At 35.7% G+C, this 20,666-nt stretch overlaps 1 protein-coding gene across 3 annotated transcripts in view; it reads left to right on the plus strand.

The window, feature by feature from the left end:
- The window catches only part of CSMD1 (CUB and Sushi multiple domains 1), a 2,222,584-nt gene that overhangs the window by 1,493,437 nt on the left and 708,481 nt on the right, over positions 1 to 20,666 (plus strand). For all 3 annotated transcript variants that reach the window (XM_037812751.1, XM_037812753.1, XM_037812752.1), the window contains exons 9-10: positions 5,281 to 5,405; positions 15,458 to 15,579. In XM_037812751.1, the coding sequence (XP_037668679.1) occupies positions 5,281 to 5,405; positions 15,458 to 15,579 (247 nt within the window). The remainder of the gene's footprint in view (positions 1 to 5,280; positions 5,406 to 15,457; positions 15,580 to 20,666) is intronic.

The following is a 20,666-nucleotide window of genomic DNA, read 5'->3' on the forward strand; positions in this document are numbered from 1 at the left end:
TTCTGTCTGGTTGATCTATCTATAGGAGAGAGTGATGTGTTGAAGTCTCCCACAATTATTGTGGAAACATCAATTGCTTCCTTTAGTTTTGCCAGTGTTTCTCTCATGTATTTTGTGGCACCTTGGTTGGGTGCATAGATATTTACAATTGTTATTTCTTCTTGCTGAATTGCCCCTTTTATTAGTATGTAGTGGCCTTCTTTGTCTCTCAAAACATCCCTGCATTTGAAGTCTATTTTATCTGAGATTAATATTGCTACACCTGCTTTCTTTTGGCTGTAGCTTGCATGAAATATTTTTTTCCATCCTTTCACTTTCAGTTTCTTTCTGTCCCTGTGTCTAAGATGAGTCTCTTGTATGCAACATATTGATGGTTCATTTTTTTTGATCCATTCTGCGAATCTATATCTTTTAATTGGGGAGTTTAATCCATTTACATTCAACGTTATAACCGTGAAGGCATTTCTTGAATCAGCCATCTTATCCTTTGGTTTATGTTTGTCATATTTTCCCCCTCTCTCTATTAATATCCTTTATTGTACCCATACCGAATCTCTTTAGTACTGAACCTTTCTCCAAGTCTCTCTGTCCTTTCTTTGTTTCTCTGTGTGTAGGGCTCCCTTGAGTATCTCCAGTAGGGCAGGTCTCTTGTTAGCAAATTCTCTCAGCATTTGTTTGTCTGTGAAAAATTTAAGCTCTCCCTCAAATTTGAAGGAGAGCTTTGCTGGATAAAGTATTCTTGGCTGGAAATTTTTCTCACTCAGAATTTTAAATATATCGTGCCACTGCCTTCTTGCTTCCATGGTGGCTGCTGAGTAGTCACTACTTAGTCTTATGCTGTTTCCTTTGTATGTGGTGAATTGCTTTTCTCTTGCTGCTTTCAGAACTTGCTCCTTCTCTTCTGTGTTTGACAGTGTGATCAGTATATGTCTCAGAGTGGGTTTATTTGGATTTATTCTATTTGGAGTTTGCTGAGCATTTATGATTTGTGTATTTATGTTGTTTAGAAGATTTGGGAAGTTTTCCCCAACAATTTCTTTGAATACTCTTCCTAGACCTTTACCCTTTTCTTCCCCTTCTGGGACACCAATGAGTCTTATATTTGGACGTTTCATATTATCTATCATATCCCTGAGGTCCATTTCGATTTTTTCAATTTTTTTCCCCATTCTTTCTTTTATGCTTTCATTTTCCATTCTGTCATCTTCGAGGTCACTGATTCGTTGTTCAACTTCCTCTAGTCTTGTACTATGAGTGTCCAGAATCTTTTTAATTTGGTCAACAGTTTCTTTAATTTCCATGAGATCATCCATTTTTTTATTTATTCTTGCAATGTCTTCTTTATGCTCTTCTAGGTTCTTCTTGATTTCCTTTATCTCCCGTACTATGGTCTCATTGTTCATCTTTAGTTCTTTGAGTAGCTGCTCTAGGTGCTGTGTCTCTTCTGGTCTTTTGATTTGGGTGCTTGGGCTTGGGTTATCCATATCGTCTGGTTTTTTCATATGCTTTATAATTTTCTGTTGTTTTTGGCCTCGTGGCATTTGCTGAACTTGATAGGGTTCTTTTAGGATTTGTAGACCAATTGAAGTCCTTATCTCTAATTTATCAGATCTACAGCTTCGTGGAGTACTCTTTCTCTAACTAACCAGCAGGTGGCTTCCACGAGCCACCTGTTCTCCCCAAGCCAGTTCTCCCCTGCTTAGCCTTTTTGGTGAGTGGGGGAGTGAGTCTTGTGGGGTCCAATTGGTGTACCAAGCTTGCGTGTGTAGTTGGTGTTGCCTGCCCTGTATATGGGGCGTGTTTCTGGGCAGTCAGGGAGGGGGGGTGGCCCTAACAATCAAATCTCCCTGGTGATCCTAGAGTTTTAAAGCTGCTGCAATAGTCTAATCCTTCAGTTTAGTCCTGCCACAGTTTATCTCTGTCACTGACCCACAAGTCCTTGGTATTGGCGTATGGCTCCTGAGACTTGCAAGTGGGCCCCTCTTCCAGGCCGTGCACCCTGGGTCCTCTGTTGAGGGATGACTGTGCTATGTCACAGGTGAGTGCCGTCCCCCCAGGGCAGTTCTGGGCTGCTGGGCTGTGTAGGGAGGCTCCCAGTCTGCTGAAATGATGGCTGAATGGGGCTTTGTTAATTCACACTGCTCTACCTTCCCAACTCTGGGACAATCAGCTGAGGTTGCAGGGAAGGCTAATGTCCACGCCTAGTTTTGTGGTGTGTGCCTGTTATTTGAAGCACTTCCGTCACACTGGGTTGTCTGGGGCAGCTCTGGGCTATGGGGCTGGCGATGGGCAGGAGTGTTTCCTGTCCACCAGGATGATGGCTGTGAGCGGACACCCCCCTTTTCTTGGGAAGTTGTGGTGTTTAGTGAATTTTCTCAGCCACTGGATTATTGCGTTTTGTCTCAGAGCTGTCCTAGTTCTGCTCTTGACTTGACCTGCCCAAATAGTAAGTCTTTGAAGCTTTCTGTATTGGGCTTCTTAGAGTAATTGTTTTAGAAAAAGGAAAAAGGATTAAAAACAAAACAAAACAAAAAAAAACGGGCCCTCCTCAGAGATCTAATGGGTTATTGAAATGCTAAGAGACAAAGCAACCAGGGCCATTAAGGAAAGGTCCACAGGGCAGAGAGATCAGCTTTTCTTCAGGATTTGCATATGCGCCTCAGGGCCCTTCCCCTTTCTATGTTCACCGAACTCCAAAAATCCTCCGCTTTTATTTTGGAGTTTTTCGTGTTGTTTTTTTTCTATGCCTGTCTCCTCTCTGCTGGGCTGGCTGCTCTCAGATTCTCTGGTGTCTGGTCTCAGTCTATCTATGGTTGGAGTTTGTATCAGTAGAATGAGTTTCCGATAAGGGCTGCCACTGCAGTTCTCCCTTCTCCTTCCCGGAGCTGACAGCCCCTCCTCCCCAGGGACTGAGCCTGGCAGGGAGGGGCGCGGGTCCCCTGGCCACAAAAACTTACAGATTTCGCTGATCTCAGCAGTTCCACATTTTCATGAGTGTTGTATGAAGTATGCCCAAAGTCAGATTGCTCTGTGGTGTCCAGTCCACGCAGTTCCTGGCTTTCTACCTACTTTCCTGGAGGAGTAACTAAAACATACATCTCACCAGTCTGCCATCTTGCCCCGCCTCTGATTTTATATCTATTATATATAATTTCAAACACAAATCATTGAAAAAGTTTTATTATGTATTTGAAGTTGAAAGAGTACATGGATTTTAAATTGAATTAATTCATGTGCTAGATAAAACCAAGGCAAAGATTGAATTAATAAATTGGAGATTGGGTCATATTCAGTTTCCACCTCAACTTGATTCATAAATTTCAGAAAGGAGTACTCGTTGTTTCTTAGAATGAGTATACACCTTAGAGGCTCTGTTTTCTAGCCTACAATCAAAGTAAGAAGTTGCTTTTGTTAATAATTTTAATGCTTTCAAATTAAAGAAGTTTCATTATATGAGTACCTTATTTTAAGAGGGTCATAAAAACATGGACACATTCTCAAATTCCAACTCTCTCTACCCATTTACTTTCCTTCAGAGCACTTGTAGGTCTTTCATTTTCTTCTTGTTTGGTTTATTTATGTTTATTTTTTTCTCCATTAACTAGAATATTATCTCCACGAGATTGAAGGCTTTGTCTGTTTTATTCACTTCAGCATCCTTGGTACCTACAATAGTTTGTGGCAGATGGTAGATATTCAATGAAAATATACTGAGAGAATGATGAAAATATAAAAACTCTGCCAGCTTAGGTGAAATAAAAATAACTAAAGATTGGGACTTGGAAAAGAAGCATAGTAGTTCTTTCCAAAATAATGTGCTTAGATTTCTTTCATTTACTCAATGTGGCTCCAAAGGTTTAAATAAAGATCCACGAAGAGAAATTATGGAGGGGCATGTCTAAAAATTATAGATATCATAAGTAACAATGACTGACAATGAAATTGAGAACCATGTCTAGATTTTAGTCTTTATACTATTTTTACATTCAAATGCATCAATAATGCAGTGTCTGAAAATGGGTACCATGGAACTCTAGCTGCCTGATACACCTGGTGAAGGAAGGGCTTCCTGGATAGGTAAATTGGAAAATTCCGTATATTCTATATTCTCTTGCAGTCACAATAAATTTTTGTATTTTAAATTTTAGTAAACTGAAAAGTCTTTCAGTGAAGAAAGATGCTTAATTTTGTTTAACCTAGAATCTTCCAAATTGATTTGATCCTGATTTGATGATTTTTGTAGAATATCTAGGATCATCTTCAGAAATAGTGTTACATAGAAGACCATGTGGGAAATGTTGATTTAAGGTTACTTCAATAAAATTCACTTCAGTATTGTAGATAAGCTTTTTTTTTTAGCAAGCAGGGAAGCATTTGTTGTTTTGTCTTCTATCTTTTATCTATTATTAACTATATCCATACACAGCCCAAAGTTTCTCTCTTTCACGTCTATTTCCTTAACATCAACTCCTGGGGTTTGTCAAATGGAAAACACAAGTAGAATTTCCTCTTATAACAATAGGCTTGTCAGATAGTAAAATAATACAACTCTCAACTCAGTGCCAGACATCAGGCTCAAGAGAAGTAATTGGGTGTGTTCAAACCTGATTTATTCCTCTCACATTTTCTTATGCACCTGTCGAATTGTTATTCCACAACAGTGTTTTGTTAATGCTTACAGCCTTAAAGCCTCATGTTTTTCAGATGCAGCTTTGGAGCCAAAGCAATTTTTCATCTAACTCTAGGCTGTATGGATTGCTTTAAAAAAATGTTTTTTTCCCTGTAAGATGTATTTCTAAAATTAATATCACTGGCCTTCTTTTGAATATAATTAATGTTTGTGATAGTTACATAGATTCCTTTCTGAGACATTTTCTTAACCTGGACTTTTTCAGTCCTTGTTTTTATAAAATGTTTATTCACATGAAATGACATCCAAATGTGTTTTATTTTCAGGGTTCAAAATTCTTTCACAAACATTTTTTCATTTGACAAGACTCATTAAGATCACCTCTGTTATTATGTCTATTTTAGAGATGATACCATCAGTTTTACATATTTATTTAGCTATGAAGGTGGCAGAACAGAAATCTGAACCCAGGTCTTTTGACTTCATATCCTTTGCTAAATTATATGTTTGCATGTACGAATGTTCTTTAAGTGGATTGCCTGATATTTAATATCATTTTGACTGTATGACACAGCAGCAGTAAATATTGACTTTTTTAAAAGATGGTTTCCATGAATACTTTGGCTTATTTTTGTTCTGTAATTGATTAGGGTCGGTGCAAATGTTCAGTTTTCCTGTGAGGACAATTATGTGCTCCAGGGCTCCAAGAGCATCACCTGTCAGAGGCTCACAGAGACACTTGCTGCTTGGAGTGACCACCGGCCCATCTGCAGAGGTAAGGAGCATGCCATGGGTCACGGCCCAAAATGTTTTTTTTCTTCTATATTTGGAGAAAGGGCTTCAGAAGCTGCCACATGTGTTTCCGCTAAATCCTGTTGTAAAAATTCAGTCAGGTAACCTTAATTTCCTATGAGACTTAGAAATACAGTTGGCTTTTCTTTAGGAAGTCAGGTATATGGCAAACAGTTGTATTCTTATAGAAGAAAGGGAGGATTGATAATAGAGGACAAAAGGCGAGCTCTTCTGAGGGGTTATACTTCTATAAAATGGAAAGATCACATGATTCTTTGATTAGATCTCACAAATTTTGTGCTTCCTTATGTTAGTTACAGATTTCCGTAAGAGGAATGGGCAAAGAAACGCAGTCATTCAGCCCTTTCTGAATTCCTTAGGAATTTTAGTATCAGTTTATTTCTTTGGTCAAGTGTTTTATTTGTAAGAAACATGAATTAACATATTAGGTATAAATATGAAATCTGTCCTCCATCTTAACAACCCATTTCCTTTCTGTACCTTGTACTCACATCCAAACAACGTGGACTTTCACAGCAGAGAAGCTGTTTCTTCAAAGACTGCAGGAAAATTTCTCCCTCTGGTCTGCTAGAAGCATAACATTATGTTACGTTTCTATAACATAACATAATTGCCATGTATCATGACCTAATCAAGGTATTGTATTCACAGATCCTACTCAAATGCTAAGGGAGGGCATTTAAAGGGTGTACACTAGGGTACAGGAATCTTGGGGGACCAACTTAGAATTCTGCCTCTGGTCCCCAATTTTTCACATCATCTCACATGTAAAATACATTCACCCTTTTCCAAGGTTCCTAAGTGTCTCATCCCAATACAGCATCTATACAAAGTCCCTAATCTAATCACATGAATCTTCTAAATCTGGTCAGTAATAGTCTCTGGGTATAAGCCATTGAGTAAATTCCTAGGGAACAATTCTTCTCTATGTGTGGACGTATAAAACTACAAAGACAAGTTTTTTTGCCCCCAACACTGACAGCATATAAATGAGGAACTGGTTTAATAACAACTTAACACATACTGGTTCAAAATTGGTAAAATGAAAGGTAATAAGGAATCACTGACCCTAATATTTATCAATCCAGCTGAGAAAATGTTGGATCTTTCTTGGCTAGGCCTGGGAAATAATCTCAGCTCTGGATTCCACACTCTAGGTTATTGGTTCTACCCTCTAAGTCATGCTTCCTTTTCCTTGGAAGTTAGTATGTGTTGACAGCCTTCTTCCTGTCAGTAGAATTTTATTTTTCTGACAGCCTCTTTTTAATTTTGTACACCGTTAGTCCAAGGTGGCATTGTTTCTGCTGATAGAATCTTCTCAAGAAACTTGTGGGACTTCTGAGTACTTCTCTGGCATTCAGTCCTTCAGATAAAAGCCACAGGCACCAAGTTTTTTGAGATAATCCTTTCTGTATCTTGGACTCCTGCTGATACACTTGAGGCACAAGGCTCTTAAGCTTCTTAAAGGTCCTCTGGTTTGATTGAGAAAATCTATAAGGCAAATCATCACAGATTTCCAAAGAGCTCTTTTTGTGACTGAATATTCTGAACTTTTGATCATTCTGAGGTCGAAGTAAAAGATTATAAGGTCATACACTCAGCCTTTGTCTATGTTGCATTTTTGCAGCCTTTTCTAATTTTAGCTACTTTTACCATCTGGAAAGGCTGAGAAATTTCAAATCATCCAGTCCTTGCTCCCTTTTGTTAAACAGTTCTGTCAACTTTTCTCTCTCTTCAAACATTTTACAATAATTAGCAAGACAAAAACCAAGTGACATTGCTTGGAGATCTCCTTAGGTATATATCCAAGTTTGTCACTTTAAAGTTCTGCTTTCCTCCTAACTATAGGACACAATTTTGCTAATCTTTCTACCACTATATAACAAGGAACTCTTTCTTTCAGTTTCCAATGACATGTCCCTCACTTCCACCTGAGCCCTCATCAGTACTAGCCTTAAAATCCAGATTTCTACTAGCTTTCTCTTTAAGGCAATTTAGGCTTTCTCTAGCATGTGCCTCAAAATACTTCCGTCCTCCACCCACTCCACCCACTACCCAGAAAAGCCTCTCTTACATTTGGTCATTACAACCCCAGATACCAAAAATCTAAGTGAGTTGTGCTCCACCAGAGAAGCAGAACAAGTAAGATACATGTGTAGATTTATTACAAAGAATTGGCTTACACCATTGTTGTAGCTGGTTACACAAGTCTGAAGTCTAAAGGGAGGCAGCAGGAAGGGAAGATCGTGATCATATTAGACCTTCACGGACACGGGTCGAAACCGTTTCCCACAGGCAGAAGTCTCTCTTTTTTTACTAGGAAGGTCTCAGCCTTCTGTTAAGGCTTTCTGACTAATTAAATCATGTCCACCAAGGATAATCTCCACCTCCCTTCCAATTGATTAAGTTAATTTCACACAAAGATAATCTCCCTAATTTAAGGCCAATTTATGAGACACTTTAATCACATCTGCAAAATCCCTTCACATAAGCACCCCAGTTAGTGTTTGATTGAGTAACTGGGATGTGTATTCTACAAAATGGATGCTGCCCCCCTTCTATTTTCCAATTCTCAAGAGATAATATTTCTTGTAGGCCATTCTGTTAGAGTCCACTCTAGTAGAAAGGGAATTCTGGGGAATGCAGTTTTCCCTAGTCAGTGACTCAGACGGCAATCACGAATTATCATCCTGTGTAAGGTAAAAGTCACTCTGGGTGGTCCTATTCTTGTGCACCGTAACTCTGTAAGGTCAGAAGAACCAAAAGTTTTAAATAAAGCACCACTCTACAGATGCTACCTAGTACTTTCAGAGAATGAATGGCCAAATGCATTAGTGAAGCTGTAGGCTGATCCTGTGGAGGGATTACTTTAAAGGAAGCTATGGTGTTCTCCCCTAGAAATAAAATGCAAACCATGCAGGTAATTTAAAAATATCTAGTAACCATGTTTAAATTTAAAAAAAGTAAAATGACACAAATGAAATTAATTTTAATAATATATTTTATTTAACTCAATAGATATAAAATATCACTTCAACACATAGTCAATACAAAAATTATAATGAAGTGATTTACATTATTTTTGGGGGGTACTAAATCCTGGAAATCCAGTGTGCATTTTACGCTTATAGCATATCTCAGTTTGGACAAGTCACATTTCTCAATGCCCAATTCCACATGTGGCTTGTAGCTATGGAGTTGGACAGTATGACTCTAGAGAGTTATCTAAGCCCACAGTCCTACTTTACTTTCTAACTATGGAAAGCGATCAACAGCTTTGTAGGTGTGAAGGAGAGAAATGAGTTTAGCTAGTCGTAGCCTGTTTCCTGGTTGGCATCCCTTACTGTAGAAGGTACTTGCTTCAATTGAAATGCATGAGTTTTTCAAGTTGGCAAATTTTAGGAATCGTGAGTATGTCGTCATTTCCTCCTTTAGAATAGTGTCTGCACTCACTTCTAATGACTGATTCATTAATTAGAGAGGAGCTGAAAAAATAATTTTTAGAAAGTGGAGGCTTTATACTTTTTTGGCAAAGAGATAATTTAAAATACTGAAATGTAGGGGAAGATAGACACCATGAAACAATGTTTCAAAGCTCCATCAAACTGCCTATTGGAATGCCTACTTAGCTATTAACAATTCCCTGTAGTAAATGTAAGTTCCATGTTCATTTTACACTCTGTGTTTATCACCAGAATAAATTTGACCATATATTAAATATAATAAAATGCCTCTGATCTGAACATTGTGTGTATTACAAGCATAACGATATTTCAGATCCATGAATTAAGGAAGGACTTGATTTCTCAAGGTTCTCATCGTCATGAAGGTTCTCTAACTCTTAAGCAATTATCCAATTATCATGCCTTCTCTACAGGAGGAATATCTAATAGAAGTGTTTGATAAATTGCAGTGAGTCAGAAGCAATTCTTCACATCTGGACACTGGTATCCTTAGCCAATTCTTACATTAGTTAATGAGCTTTGAGAACTCAGGGAACATTACTTCTTCTTCCTGTTACCAGACAGATTAATGGTTGCCATAGCTCAGTAATTATACAAGTGATTTTGTTTGAAATTATGCTAACTTCATTTAGGGATATGAAAACAACTATTATGATTTTTCACAGAGTGAAATATTATGAACTGTTTAAAACTGTATGAGTATCTTAAACTGACAGTAGATTTTTATAGTAAGCAAACAAAAAGAGGAGAGAATATAGTTTTACTTTAAAGGAAAAATATTCATGCTGGCATTCGTTCTATCAGTTACATAGAGAACTTTCTTTAATGCTAAGGTGCTTTGGTCTGTGGAATTAATATTTTTAGTTGCTCTCTGAGTTGAAAGGACATATATGAAAAGCAAAATATTATTTGTAATTGTAACTGTGGTTACAAAGAAGCTAATTAGAGTCACCAAAGGTCACAGAATAAAGTTATTATTATCTCAGGATTCCAGATTAGGTTAGCTAGGAATTATCCTTAATTTAGTAACTTGTCATTTGCAAGAAATTTTACCCATGTTTTCTATCCATACAGAAACTATCTTTTAAATAGTAATGAACAGGTAATTTACATCTGGATGTTGACTCTATTCATTCTACCAGGTTAAAGGACCAGAGGCAATTTTCAAATTATCTTCCAGGCACTGAGTATTTTACCAGGTAGCTATTGTCTCAGAGATTTAAAGAAACATGCACACACTTTTACTTTCATTTCAATTCCAGTGAATTTGTAGAAAATTTCTGCCTTTGCTTTTAGAATCTTGAAGCTTTATACTTTTCACTTGACAGTTGCTGGGGAGAAAGAATGCTTTTTTTCCGTTTTTAAAATTTTTAATTAAAAGTCATTGACTATAATAAAGCTTGGTATTTTTATACTACTTTCAAATTCCTTTGACATAAAATAATCTTAAAATTAAAGTTCATTGAATGCTAATTATTTTTCTTAGAACGGGGAACAAGGAAGTTTCTGACTTTGGCTTTCGCATTTGTGTTCTTTCTACCTGGGACACTTTTCCTCTGGATATTCACACAGTTCTCCAGCTTACAACTTTCATCAAATGTAGTCTCATCACCACCTTCCATAGCAAGCCCTAGTCCAGACACTCTCCAGACCCTCCCTCTGATTTTCCTGAAAGTTCCTACCTCCTCCTCATACTATACATTCTTGCTCATTTGTCAATTGCCTGATGAAGGCAAGGAACTTGAATTTTCTCTCTGCTAAATCCTTAATGCCTAAAACAGTGCTTACTCATAATAAGCATTAAATATATATTTCTTTAATTGATAAATACATATACTACGATGTATTAGGCAATGTGTTAAATGCTTTACGTACGTTCTTTTAATCCTCTAAGCAATGCATAAAATGAAGTTATGATTATCATACTAACTGAAAAAATCAGGAGTCTTAAAAGACTTAATAATTTGCTTAAAATTAGACACCTATTACTGCATAAGAAAAGCCTGGAACTCAGGTCCAATTAAGAAAAGCAAACTTAAATTTTATGACATACTGGCTCCTTTTTGGTTGATGATATGGATATTAGAATATAAAATCTGGGGTTAATAAAAATGCTGCCTTCCAAAAACATACAGTGAAGAGACTAACCCATGCAATTATTGTTTTCCTTGAAAGAAAGCTTCAGATATGTGTCCCTATGTCCTATTAAATTTAGTTAAATAGAATATCCCTTTCTTCAAGTAATTTGATAAATTGAGTCATTACCATAGAACAGCAAAGATTCCTGGAACTGAATTTAAAAACATGAATAAATTATCACTTCATATTAAATGAGATAAACTTTGTGTAACAAATATATTTTCTCCATAATCAATATAAATTGATTAAATAAATAAATGGCATATATGGCATGCAAAAATGTTTATTTTTTTCAAATTCATTTTATTGAGATATATTCACATATCATGCAGTCATACAAAACAAAGCATACATTCAATTGTTCACAGTACCATTAATAGCTGTGCATTCATCACCAAAATCAGTCTTTGACACCTTCACTACCACACACACAAAAATAACAAGAATAATAATTAAAGTGAAAAAGAGCAGTTAAAGTAAAAAAGAACACTTGGTACCTTTGTTTGTCTGTTTGTTTGTTTTTTTTTTCTTCCTCCATTTTTCTACATATCCATCCATAAACTAGACAAAGGGGAGTGTGGTCCGTATGGCCTTCCCAATGACATTGTCACCCCTCATAAGCTACATTTTTATACAATTGTCTTCATGATTCATGGGTTCTGGGTTGTAGTTTGATAATTTCAGGTATTTACTGCTAGCTACTCCAATTCACTAGAACCTAAAAAGGGTTGTCTATATTGTGCATAAGAGTGCCCACCAGAGTGACCTCTCGGCTCCTTTTGGAATCTCTCTGCCACTGTAGCTTATTTCATTTCCTTTCACATCCCGCTTTTGGTCAAGAAGATGTTCTCCATCCACAATGCTGGGTCTACATTCCTCCCCCGGAGTCATATTCCACATTGCCAGGGAGATTCACTCCCCTGGGTGTCTGATCCCATGCAGAGGGGAGGGCAGTGATTTTACCTGCTAAGTTGGCTTAGCTAGAGAGAGGGCCACATCTGAGCAACAAAGAGGCATCCGGGAGGAGGCTCTTAGGCACAATTATAGGGAGGCCTAGCCTCTCCTTTGCAGCAACAGTCTTCCCAAGGGCAAGTCCTGTGGTAGAAGACTCAACCTATCAAACCACCAGTCCCCTATATCTGTGAGTACATCAGCAACCATCGAGGTGGGGAAGCTCAATACCCCTGCATTCTCCACCAGCTCCTCAAGGGGGCTCTGAATATTTTTTTCATTTGTTTTAATTAACTTTTTTTTGTAAATCAACTATTACTTTCCTTCTTGATAATTTATATCCCAATTTATTATTTTGTGAATTCTAGTTTCATTATAAAGGCATATAAGATATAAGTGGAATTTTATTTTACAAATTTAGAACACCGTCAAATGAGTAACATTAGTTGTGCATTAGATTATGATTATGTTCAAAGGACATTTTTTAAGGACTTAAATGTGCATTACTCTGTATTTTCAAGAACATCCTAACAAAGGGAAAGGTCTTATCAGGAGTTGAAAGCATGTATAAATTTCAATTCTAGGAAAATATTTAAATCTTCCTATAAAAACTTGCTTGGCACTATTTTATTATAATTCATTAATTATGCTGCTTAATTAAATATTTTGTTGACTAATTGAATGCCTGTTTAGTACAGGAGCACATGTAAGGGAGAAAGTTGTGCCATTTCCAGAAACAGTGTGAAACTGTCCAGTCAGAGTCAGAACAGGTTTGCCTAAATTGTCTATCTGTCTGAGAAGCTATGCAACTGATTCCATCATGGAAGGAGGAAATGGCAAAAGGTCCATGAATGGAAAGAGGCAAGATGATACAGCTTTGGATTTATGACCTTCTGAGTCAGATTGTAGGACTTCGTTTTATGAATCCCCAGGACATAGTTGAGGTCATGCTAGATTATGGTATAAAAACAGCTCAAAACGTAAGACATGTTTATAGATAAACTGATACCAATCATTCTCCTTCTTCAGAAGAGCCTTCATGAATTGCCTCTATTTCCTCACCATCCATTCATTCTTCACTGGCTTATAGTCTGGCTTCTCTCTCACCATTGTAACTAATATGATCTAATGGAAGATAGCAGAAACTTCCTAATTGACAATTTCCATAGCCCCCTTGCCTCTCTATAGTAGCCCTTTTCCTAGTGATACTCACTCATGATGTTCAATTCAATGGAACACTCAGTCCTGGTTCATCTCTTGTCTCTCAACTGTTCTGTTTGCTTCTTTGGCTCTTCTTCTTCACAAATGTAGGATTTTTATTTTTATTTCACATATAGTAGATGTGAAAAAAAAATTAATCTTCCAATTTTTGAAGCTGATGAAGGAGCCAGAAGCTATTGAGTGTGAGTGAGGGAGTAATGTAGCTTGACTCTAATATTTCCACTCTAAAATTTAGAAAAAATCAAAGTCTAATATAATCCTTCCTACCACAGAGCTGCAGAATAAAAAAAAAATTCCAGGTAATAGACTTGTACTGCAGGAGAACTACAAGACAATGTGTAGTCTGAACTTCAATCTATGTGTGGATCTGGTTATTAGTCAGTAAAAAGCATGATAATACAAGACACATTATCAGTTAATAAAGAGACTACACATATTTATATGATTGAACTTTTGAGTAGTTGCCAATGGAAAAACAGAATTATCCATGGTTATTAAGAAAACCTTGATTCAAGAAAGCAGTAACTATGGATCATGTTTGATGAGATGATGGGAAGGATCATCAGATAATGAAGAAGCAGATAATTAGGGTGAAGATGATTTTGAGGGGCAAAGACTGAGATATTAGCCAAAGATTTCAACACTTTTCTAAATAGGAGGTTTATAATTAATTAATGATATTTACATCATAATATTTATGGTTGCTATTCCTATTCAAAAACTACAAGTATTTATTGAGAAAACTCTCTAGTGCCAGGAATTGTTCTAGTTGTTGAGGATGCACAAGTGAAAAAAAAGTAGACAAAAATCTGTACCCTAAATTATAAACCATATATTGCATTTCAGCTGATTATTTTGATGACTTGATAAATAGTGTGGGTAAGAAAAAATCAATTAAAAATTTAAAATTTATTGTTAAAGTATAGCAAAAATACTTACAGCTTTCTTAAAAAAAGGAAAAGAAAAATTATTTTTGGATTAATTTGACAATTTTTGGTGAGGAGTATCTCTGAAGGAACAGATCTATCACTTGCCTTATGGGAATCTCAGTACTATAAATTCTTGAATACGTGGAAGATTTTTTGGATTTCTATAAACATTTTACAATTAGTAATCTCACCAAAATATATATAATCACTAAAAATTATATTACCCCAAGTAATGAGTAAGATGATTTCATGGTGAGCTGGTAACCAGATTAATAAGTCAAGTCAGAGTTAACACTTCAAAGAAGGAAGTTAGAATACAAGCTAACTGACAGAGTGTCAGATGTGGTGAACTTTTCCATCAGACTGGCAGCTGAGCAAATGATCAAATGATTCCAAATAGTCAATGGGAATGTAGCAAATTAGTAGCCTGCTGCAGAGATACTTCGGATATATTTTTCGAAGTTCAAAATACTTAGAACGGTGATTTGATTATATTGATTAAATTTTTTCTCTTTAAATCATATTTTTATTATAGAATATAGTATATATACATAGAAGTGATAACTTTCCAAGTGCAATTTAATAAGTAATTAGAGAGACAATTTCAGAGAATATTATGGGTTATAGTTCCACAATTTCAGTTATTTCCTTATTGTGAAATATAACATATATAAGAAATATAATATCTTTCAAAGTATGATTTAACAAGTAGTTATTTAGGAAATTTCCTAAAATGTTATGAGTTACAGCACCATAGTTCCAGTTATTTCCTTATGGTGAAATAAAACATATATACAAAAAGGTGCTAACTTTCAAATACAATTTAACAAGTAGCTATAGAACAAATTTCAAAGGATGCTATGGATTATGATTCCACCATTTCAATTCTTTCCTTCTAGCTATTCTAATACCCTAGCAACTAAGAAGAAGAGAATTGTATAGAGATTCAGCATTCATAATCTTTTGTTAAATTCCATCTTGTCTGTTGCTACCCCTTCCTCTAGTTTAATCAATAAATATTTATTAAGTAACACTACATTATGCTTATATCAACTATTAATTTAAAAATGAATGGAAATATTTTATAACTCAAATTATGTTGATAACTTTTCTTCTAAGATTTTCTAATGAACACTGTTTATATTAGAGTGCTTTAGGAAAATTTTGCGTTTGAGTTTCCTAATCCTCTCTGAAAACACTGCTCATTGTAGTGTGAAATATTAGCAAGTAGGAAATGTCTATGTTAATATTATGTCTTTACCACACTGATGAAATGCTCAAGGAAAGAAATATTGCTTCTGTATTTCTAGCTAGAACATGTGGATCAAATCTGCGTGGACCCAGTGGCGTTATTACCTCCCCCAATTACCCAGTTCAGTATGAAGACAATGCACACTGCGTATGGGTTATCACCACAATGGATCCAGACAAGGTAGGCTTTTCACTTCCTACCTCTACAAGGTTAATCAACATACTAGCTGAGTCAAAGCTTGGAGACAAACAACCTGGCAAATGTCATGCCTCCTTACATTTTGTTGTTTGAATTAAAAATATTCATTCCGTATTATGTGTTCATATATTCACATTTATTTGGAAGTAATTCAGATATGAAGTGAGTATTCTCAGTGTGGTCCCCTCTTCATGGTTCTGAGATTATGTTCATGTTCTTCATTCATGTATGATGCTGCTTTTTCATATATCTTACATCTTTCTCAACTCAGATCTCTTTTACTAATCTGAAGCTTTTCTAAATACCACAATTTCTGGACAGTGCTACACAATGTTAGAAATGCTCTAAACATACCTTTGATGTAAAGAATGCTGTCTTTTAAATGTTTTCTAAGTCACTTTTTGTTTCTCTCACGATCTATACAGGTATTCTTAAAAACAATATCATCCCTTTCTCCAATTTCTTATCTTAAAAATATTAAATAAAATATGTTTTCTCCTAGAAGATAAAGCTGGTGATACTATGTTATTTCTCCATAAGAAGTCGCTTTCTTCATTTACTTTATTTACTAGTGACTTATTTGAAAATTAATTAAAATGTGAAGTTCTTCAGAATTTGTACCATTTTGTGTGTATATGTGAGAATAGACAGTCCATTATCAGTAATTTCAAAGGGGAAATGTATGTGTATGTGTTTGTGTGCAAAAGAGAGAGAACTCTGAATATCTAGGATCCTATCCCTCTCTCTCTTTCTCTCTCTCTCTCTCTCTCTCTCTCTCTCTCCCTATATATATATATATACGCACACACAGGTAAAGAATCTCACATTCTAATTTCTACATTAAATTTTATTTATAAATTTCTTTTAAAATCATATATTTTTACCCATATACAATAGTCTTTTTAAATGTTTAAACACAATACATATACACAGTATAAATTCACTTTAATAGTTAACTAATAAAATACCAGCAAATAATAAGAAAAATACACATTAGAAATAAACTGGTAGGATTTGGAATGTAAGCCTTGAAAAAATTTGTGTTAAAATACCCAGCTTCCCTATCAATAATTTCCAGTTACATGTCCTGCTATCAAAAATTTTGCCTTATACAGCAATATTAAGTCTAGGTTGTGAAATTTATTAGGCTTGTTAGTCTATAAATATACCAATGAGCCTTCTGGTGTCCAGCATGTAAACCTGGCCTAAATGCTTGGAAACTTATCTATGACGTTTCACTCTTCCTCTTTAGTCCATTTTTCACAATTGTACATAATGATTATTTTAAAATGCAACTTTGTAAGCTCTCCTGTTGAACTATTGTGAGGCTCATCCACTGTGGACTTATGAAAACATAACAAACTCATTATGGTATGCAAGGACTTTTTTACAAACCCATGCCTCTCTCTTCACCACTATCTCTTGAGTGCTTTATCTTTACTCCACTATATTTTCTGGCCTCATTGAACTACAGCAGTACCTTGAGATTTGTACAATCTCTCATCTCATACTCTTGCAAATCTACAGTGACAAAGGCCCTGTTCCTTCTCAGTAATGCCTATCCAACCTATACAGACCTGTACGTATATTTCTCACTGTAATATAATCATTGCATGTTTAACTTTCCTACTAGAAAGCATCTTGAAAGCTGGGACTCTCATTTGTCAATATAGTTTTAGCAGCTGGGGCTGTAAGGTTTAAATTTTGGTGCTCTCGGTGGCTGTGTTTTCTACCACATGGAGAAGCATGCTCTGTAATGAGACAGAAGAATGAAGTCGTCATGGAAGCAGAGTTAAGAAAGAGTCCTTATTGTGGTCCAGTATCTAGTTCTTGTCTTGATGTTCAGATCCATTTCTGCTCTATTCATGCCTTGATCATTGAATTCTATGAGATGCCCTTCTAATAAATTCCCTTTTTCGCTTCAAAAAAAATTTTTTTTTGCCTTATAAAATGAGTTTCCTACAGAGTTATATGCACAACAAACTATTTAATTAAGAATGTTTACCAACAGCCCCAGCTTGACTTTAGTAGGAAAATGTTTAGGGTAATTGTTTTTTCTGCATTTTGAGAGGTTTTAAATTTTAAACAGGAAATTATTTTATTCTTTATTTTGGATTCAACTGATTATTACACATGATTATTCTGGGTCATGATATTGATGCTTTTAAGTGTATTGCATGAATAATTTGGGATTCTGTTACTATGTATTAAGTTATAGACCCAGAAAGCATGTTCATAATCTTGATTCATTTGCTATGAAATGAATTTTCTTTGATTCACTTTAAGTTGCATATGAATGATGCCTAACCTGTGAAAAAAGACAAAAGGTGAGAACATCTTTGTACCAATTTTATCTTTAAAAGAACAACAACAACAGCACCTGTCACAATAGCAAAAAGTTAAAAAAACAATTTAAAAATGGTAAAGGACTTCTATAGATATTTCACCAAAGAAGATATACAAAAGACTAATAAGTACATAAAAAGATGCTCAATATCATTATCCAATAGGGAAATGCAAATCAAAACCATGATGAGAGACCACTTCACACACCTTAGAATGACTACTATTAACAAAAATGGAAAATAACAAGTGCTGATTAGGAGGCAGAAAAATGGAGACCCTTGTACTTTGGATAGGAATGTAAAGTGGTACAGCCCCTGTGGAAAACAGATATGTGGTTCCTCAAAAAGTTGAACATAGAACTACTGTATGACCCAAAAATCCCACATCTAGGCATACGCCCAAAAGAACTGAAAGCAGGGATGCAAACAGATATTTGTACACTAATAATGTTCATAGAAAAATTATTCACAATAGCCAAAAGTGGAAGCTACCTACATGTCCATCAACAGATGAGTGGATAAACAAAATGTAATATATACATGGGATGGAGTATTACTCAGACTTAAAAAGGAATGAAGTTCTGATACATGGAACTACATGGATGTATCTTGAAAATATCATGCCGAGTGAACTAAGTCAGAAACAAAGGGACAAATATTATGTGATTCCACTTATATCAAATGGCTAGAATATTCAAACTTATAGAGACAGAAGGTAGAATGCCAGTTATAAGGGACAGGGAAGGAGGTAGAATGGGGAATTAATGATACTGGGTATAGCATTTCTACTTGGGAAATTTATGCTAATGTATGATGGTAAGCAACATTGTGAAAGTGATTAATCCCACTCAGTGGTATGCTTGGGAATAGCTGAGATTGGGAACTTTATATTGTATATAAAAGTCTACAATTTTTTTTAAAAAAAGAGTACCTAAAGAGAAAATGACAGTTAAATACAGTACATGGTAATGGAATGGATCTAATAAAATAGAGCAGGAAAGGCTTCCAAGCAATTACTGGGCTATGTGAAAAAATTGGAATGTAGACTGTAAGCTTTATATCAATATTAAATCTCTTGCTCTTGATCCTGGTACTTAAGGTTGTTACATAAGTGAATATCCTTGTCCTCAGGAAATGTACATGGAAGTATTATGTGTTCAAGGAGCATGATGTATACAACCTACTCTTAAAAGTTTAGAAAATAGATGATATAGATAGTGTTCTAGTTTGCTAATGCTGCCAGAATGCAAAACACCAGAAATGGATTGGCTTTTATAAAAGGGAGTTTATTTGGTTACACAGTTACAGTCTTAAGGCCATAAAGTGTCCAACACATCAACAATTGGGTACCTTCACTGAAGGATTGCCAATGGTGTCCAGAAAATCTCTGTTAGCTGGGAAGGCACATGGCTGGCATCTGCTCCAAGTTCTGGTTTCAAAATGGCTTTCTCTCAGGACGTTCCTCTCTAGCCTTCAGCTTCTCTCCAAAATGTCACTCTCAGTTACTCTTAGAGCATTTATCCTCTCTTAGCTTCTCTGGAGCAAACATCTGCTTTCAAAGATCCTCTCCAAAATGTCTCTGTAAACTGCAGTTCTCTCTCAGCTCCTGTGCATTCTTCAAAGTGTCCCTCTTGGCTGTAGCAAGTTTGCTCATTCTGTCTGAGCTCTATATAGTGCTCCAGTAATCAAGACCCAGGCTGAATGGGTGGGGCCACGCCTCCATGGAAATTATCTCATCAGAGTTATCACCTGCAGTTGGGTGGGTCACATCTCCATGGAAACACCCAAAGGATTCCAGTCCAATCAGCACTGAAAGGGTTGCCCCACAAGATTGCATCAAAGAATATGGCTTTTTCTGGGGGACATAATACATTCAAACTGGCACAGATAGATAGATGATAGCTATATAGATATAGACAGATAAAAATGATACCACAAATGTGGCAAAATATTAAAATTGGTGGATCTGGGTATCTGGGAGAGGGGTGGTATATAGGAGTTCTCTTTATTGCTTTTGTATGATTTTTTGCAACTGTCCTGTAAGTTTGGAATTATTTCAAAATAAAAAGCTTAGGGAAAAAATTGTCAGGAAACCATTCTGAGTATGGCTTTCACTAAGGTAAATAATGTTAAAAGGAATACATTTTTGATAACATTCATTAAATTTACTGAGTCCACACACATTACGTGCCAATTATTGGGTTACTGTCAACAATTCTGTGACTAGAATAATCACCTCTTAATTTTTTTTATTTTATTTAACTGTTAGTCATATTTATGTAGATCTCTTAAAACTTGATTTTTCAGATCTAAGATCAGAAACATTCTGATTTTCAATTCATTAAAGTGCCCATCACAGACACCTTTTGATTTCAGTTTGCTTGTTTTATTTCTAAAGTCTAAGTTATGATGTATGTTAAAATACAAGCTTTAATAAATAGAACAAGACAAAATTCAGTTTTCTGTAGGCTTACCTCTTACAAATTGAGTAACCTCTGGACTGGGTCTTGCTTTGACAAAACTACCTGTAAATGTCCAAGTTGAAAGTCTTTGTGTCAGGTTCTGCTTTTTGGGGGAAACCCACGGTAAGATAAGGCCTCTAACACTGGCAATAGCGGTAGATTTTCATATATACGTTTCACATTGAGAAGGAGAAAATACGTCACAACTTTTAAGATACAGAGGGGGTGCAGAGTTTGGAATCTAGTACAATATTTTAAATGA

The sequence above is a fragment of the Choloepus didactylus genome, chromosome 20 (assembly GCF_015220235.1).
Source record: "Choloepus didactylus isolate mChoDid1 chromosome 20, mChoDid1.pri, whole genome shotgun sequence".
NCBI lineage: Eukaryota > Metazoa > Chordata > Mammalia > Pilosa > Megalonychidae > Choloepus > Choloepus didactylus.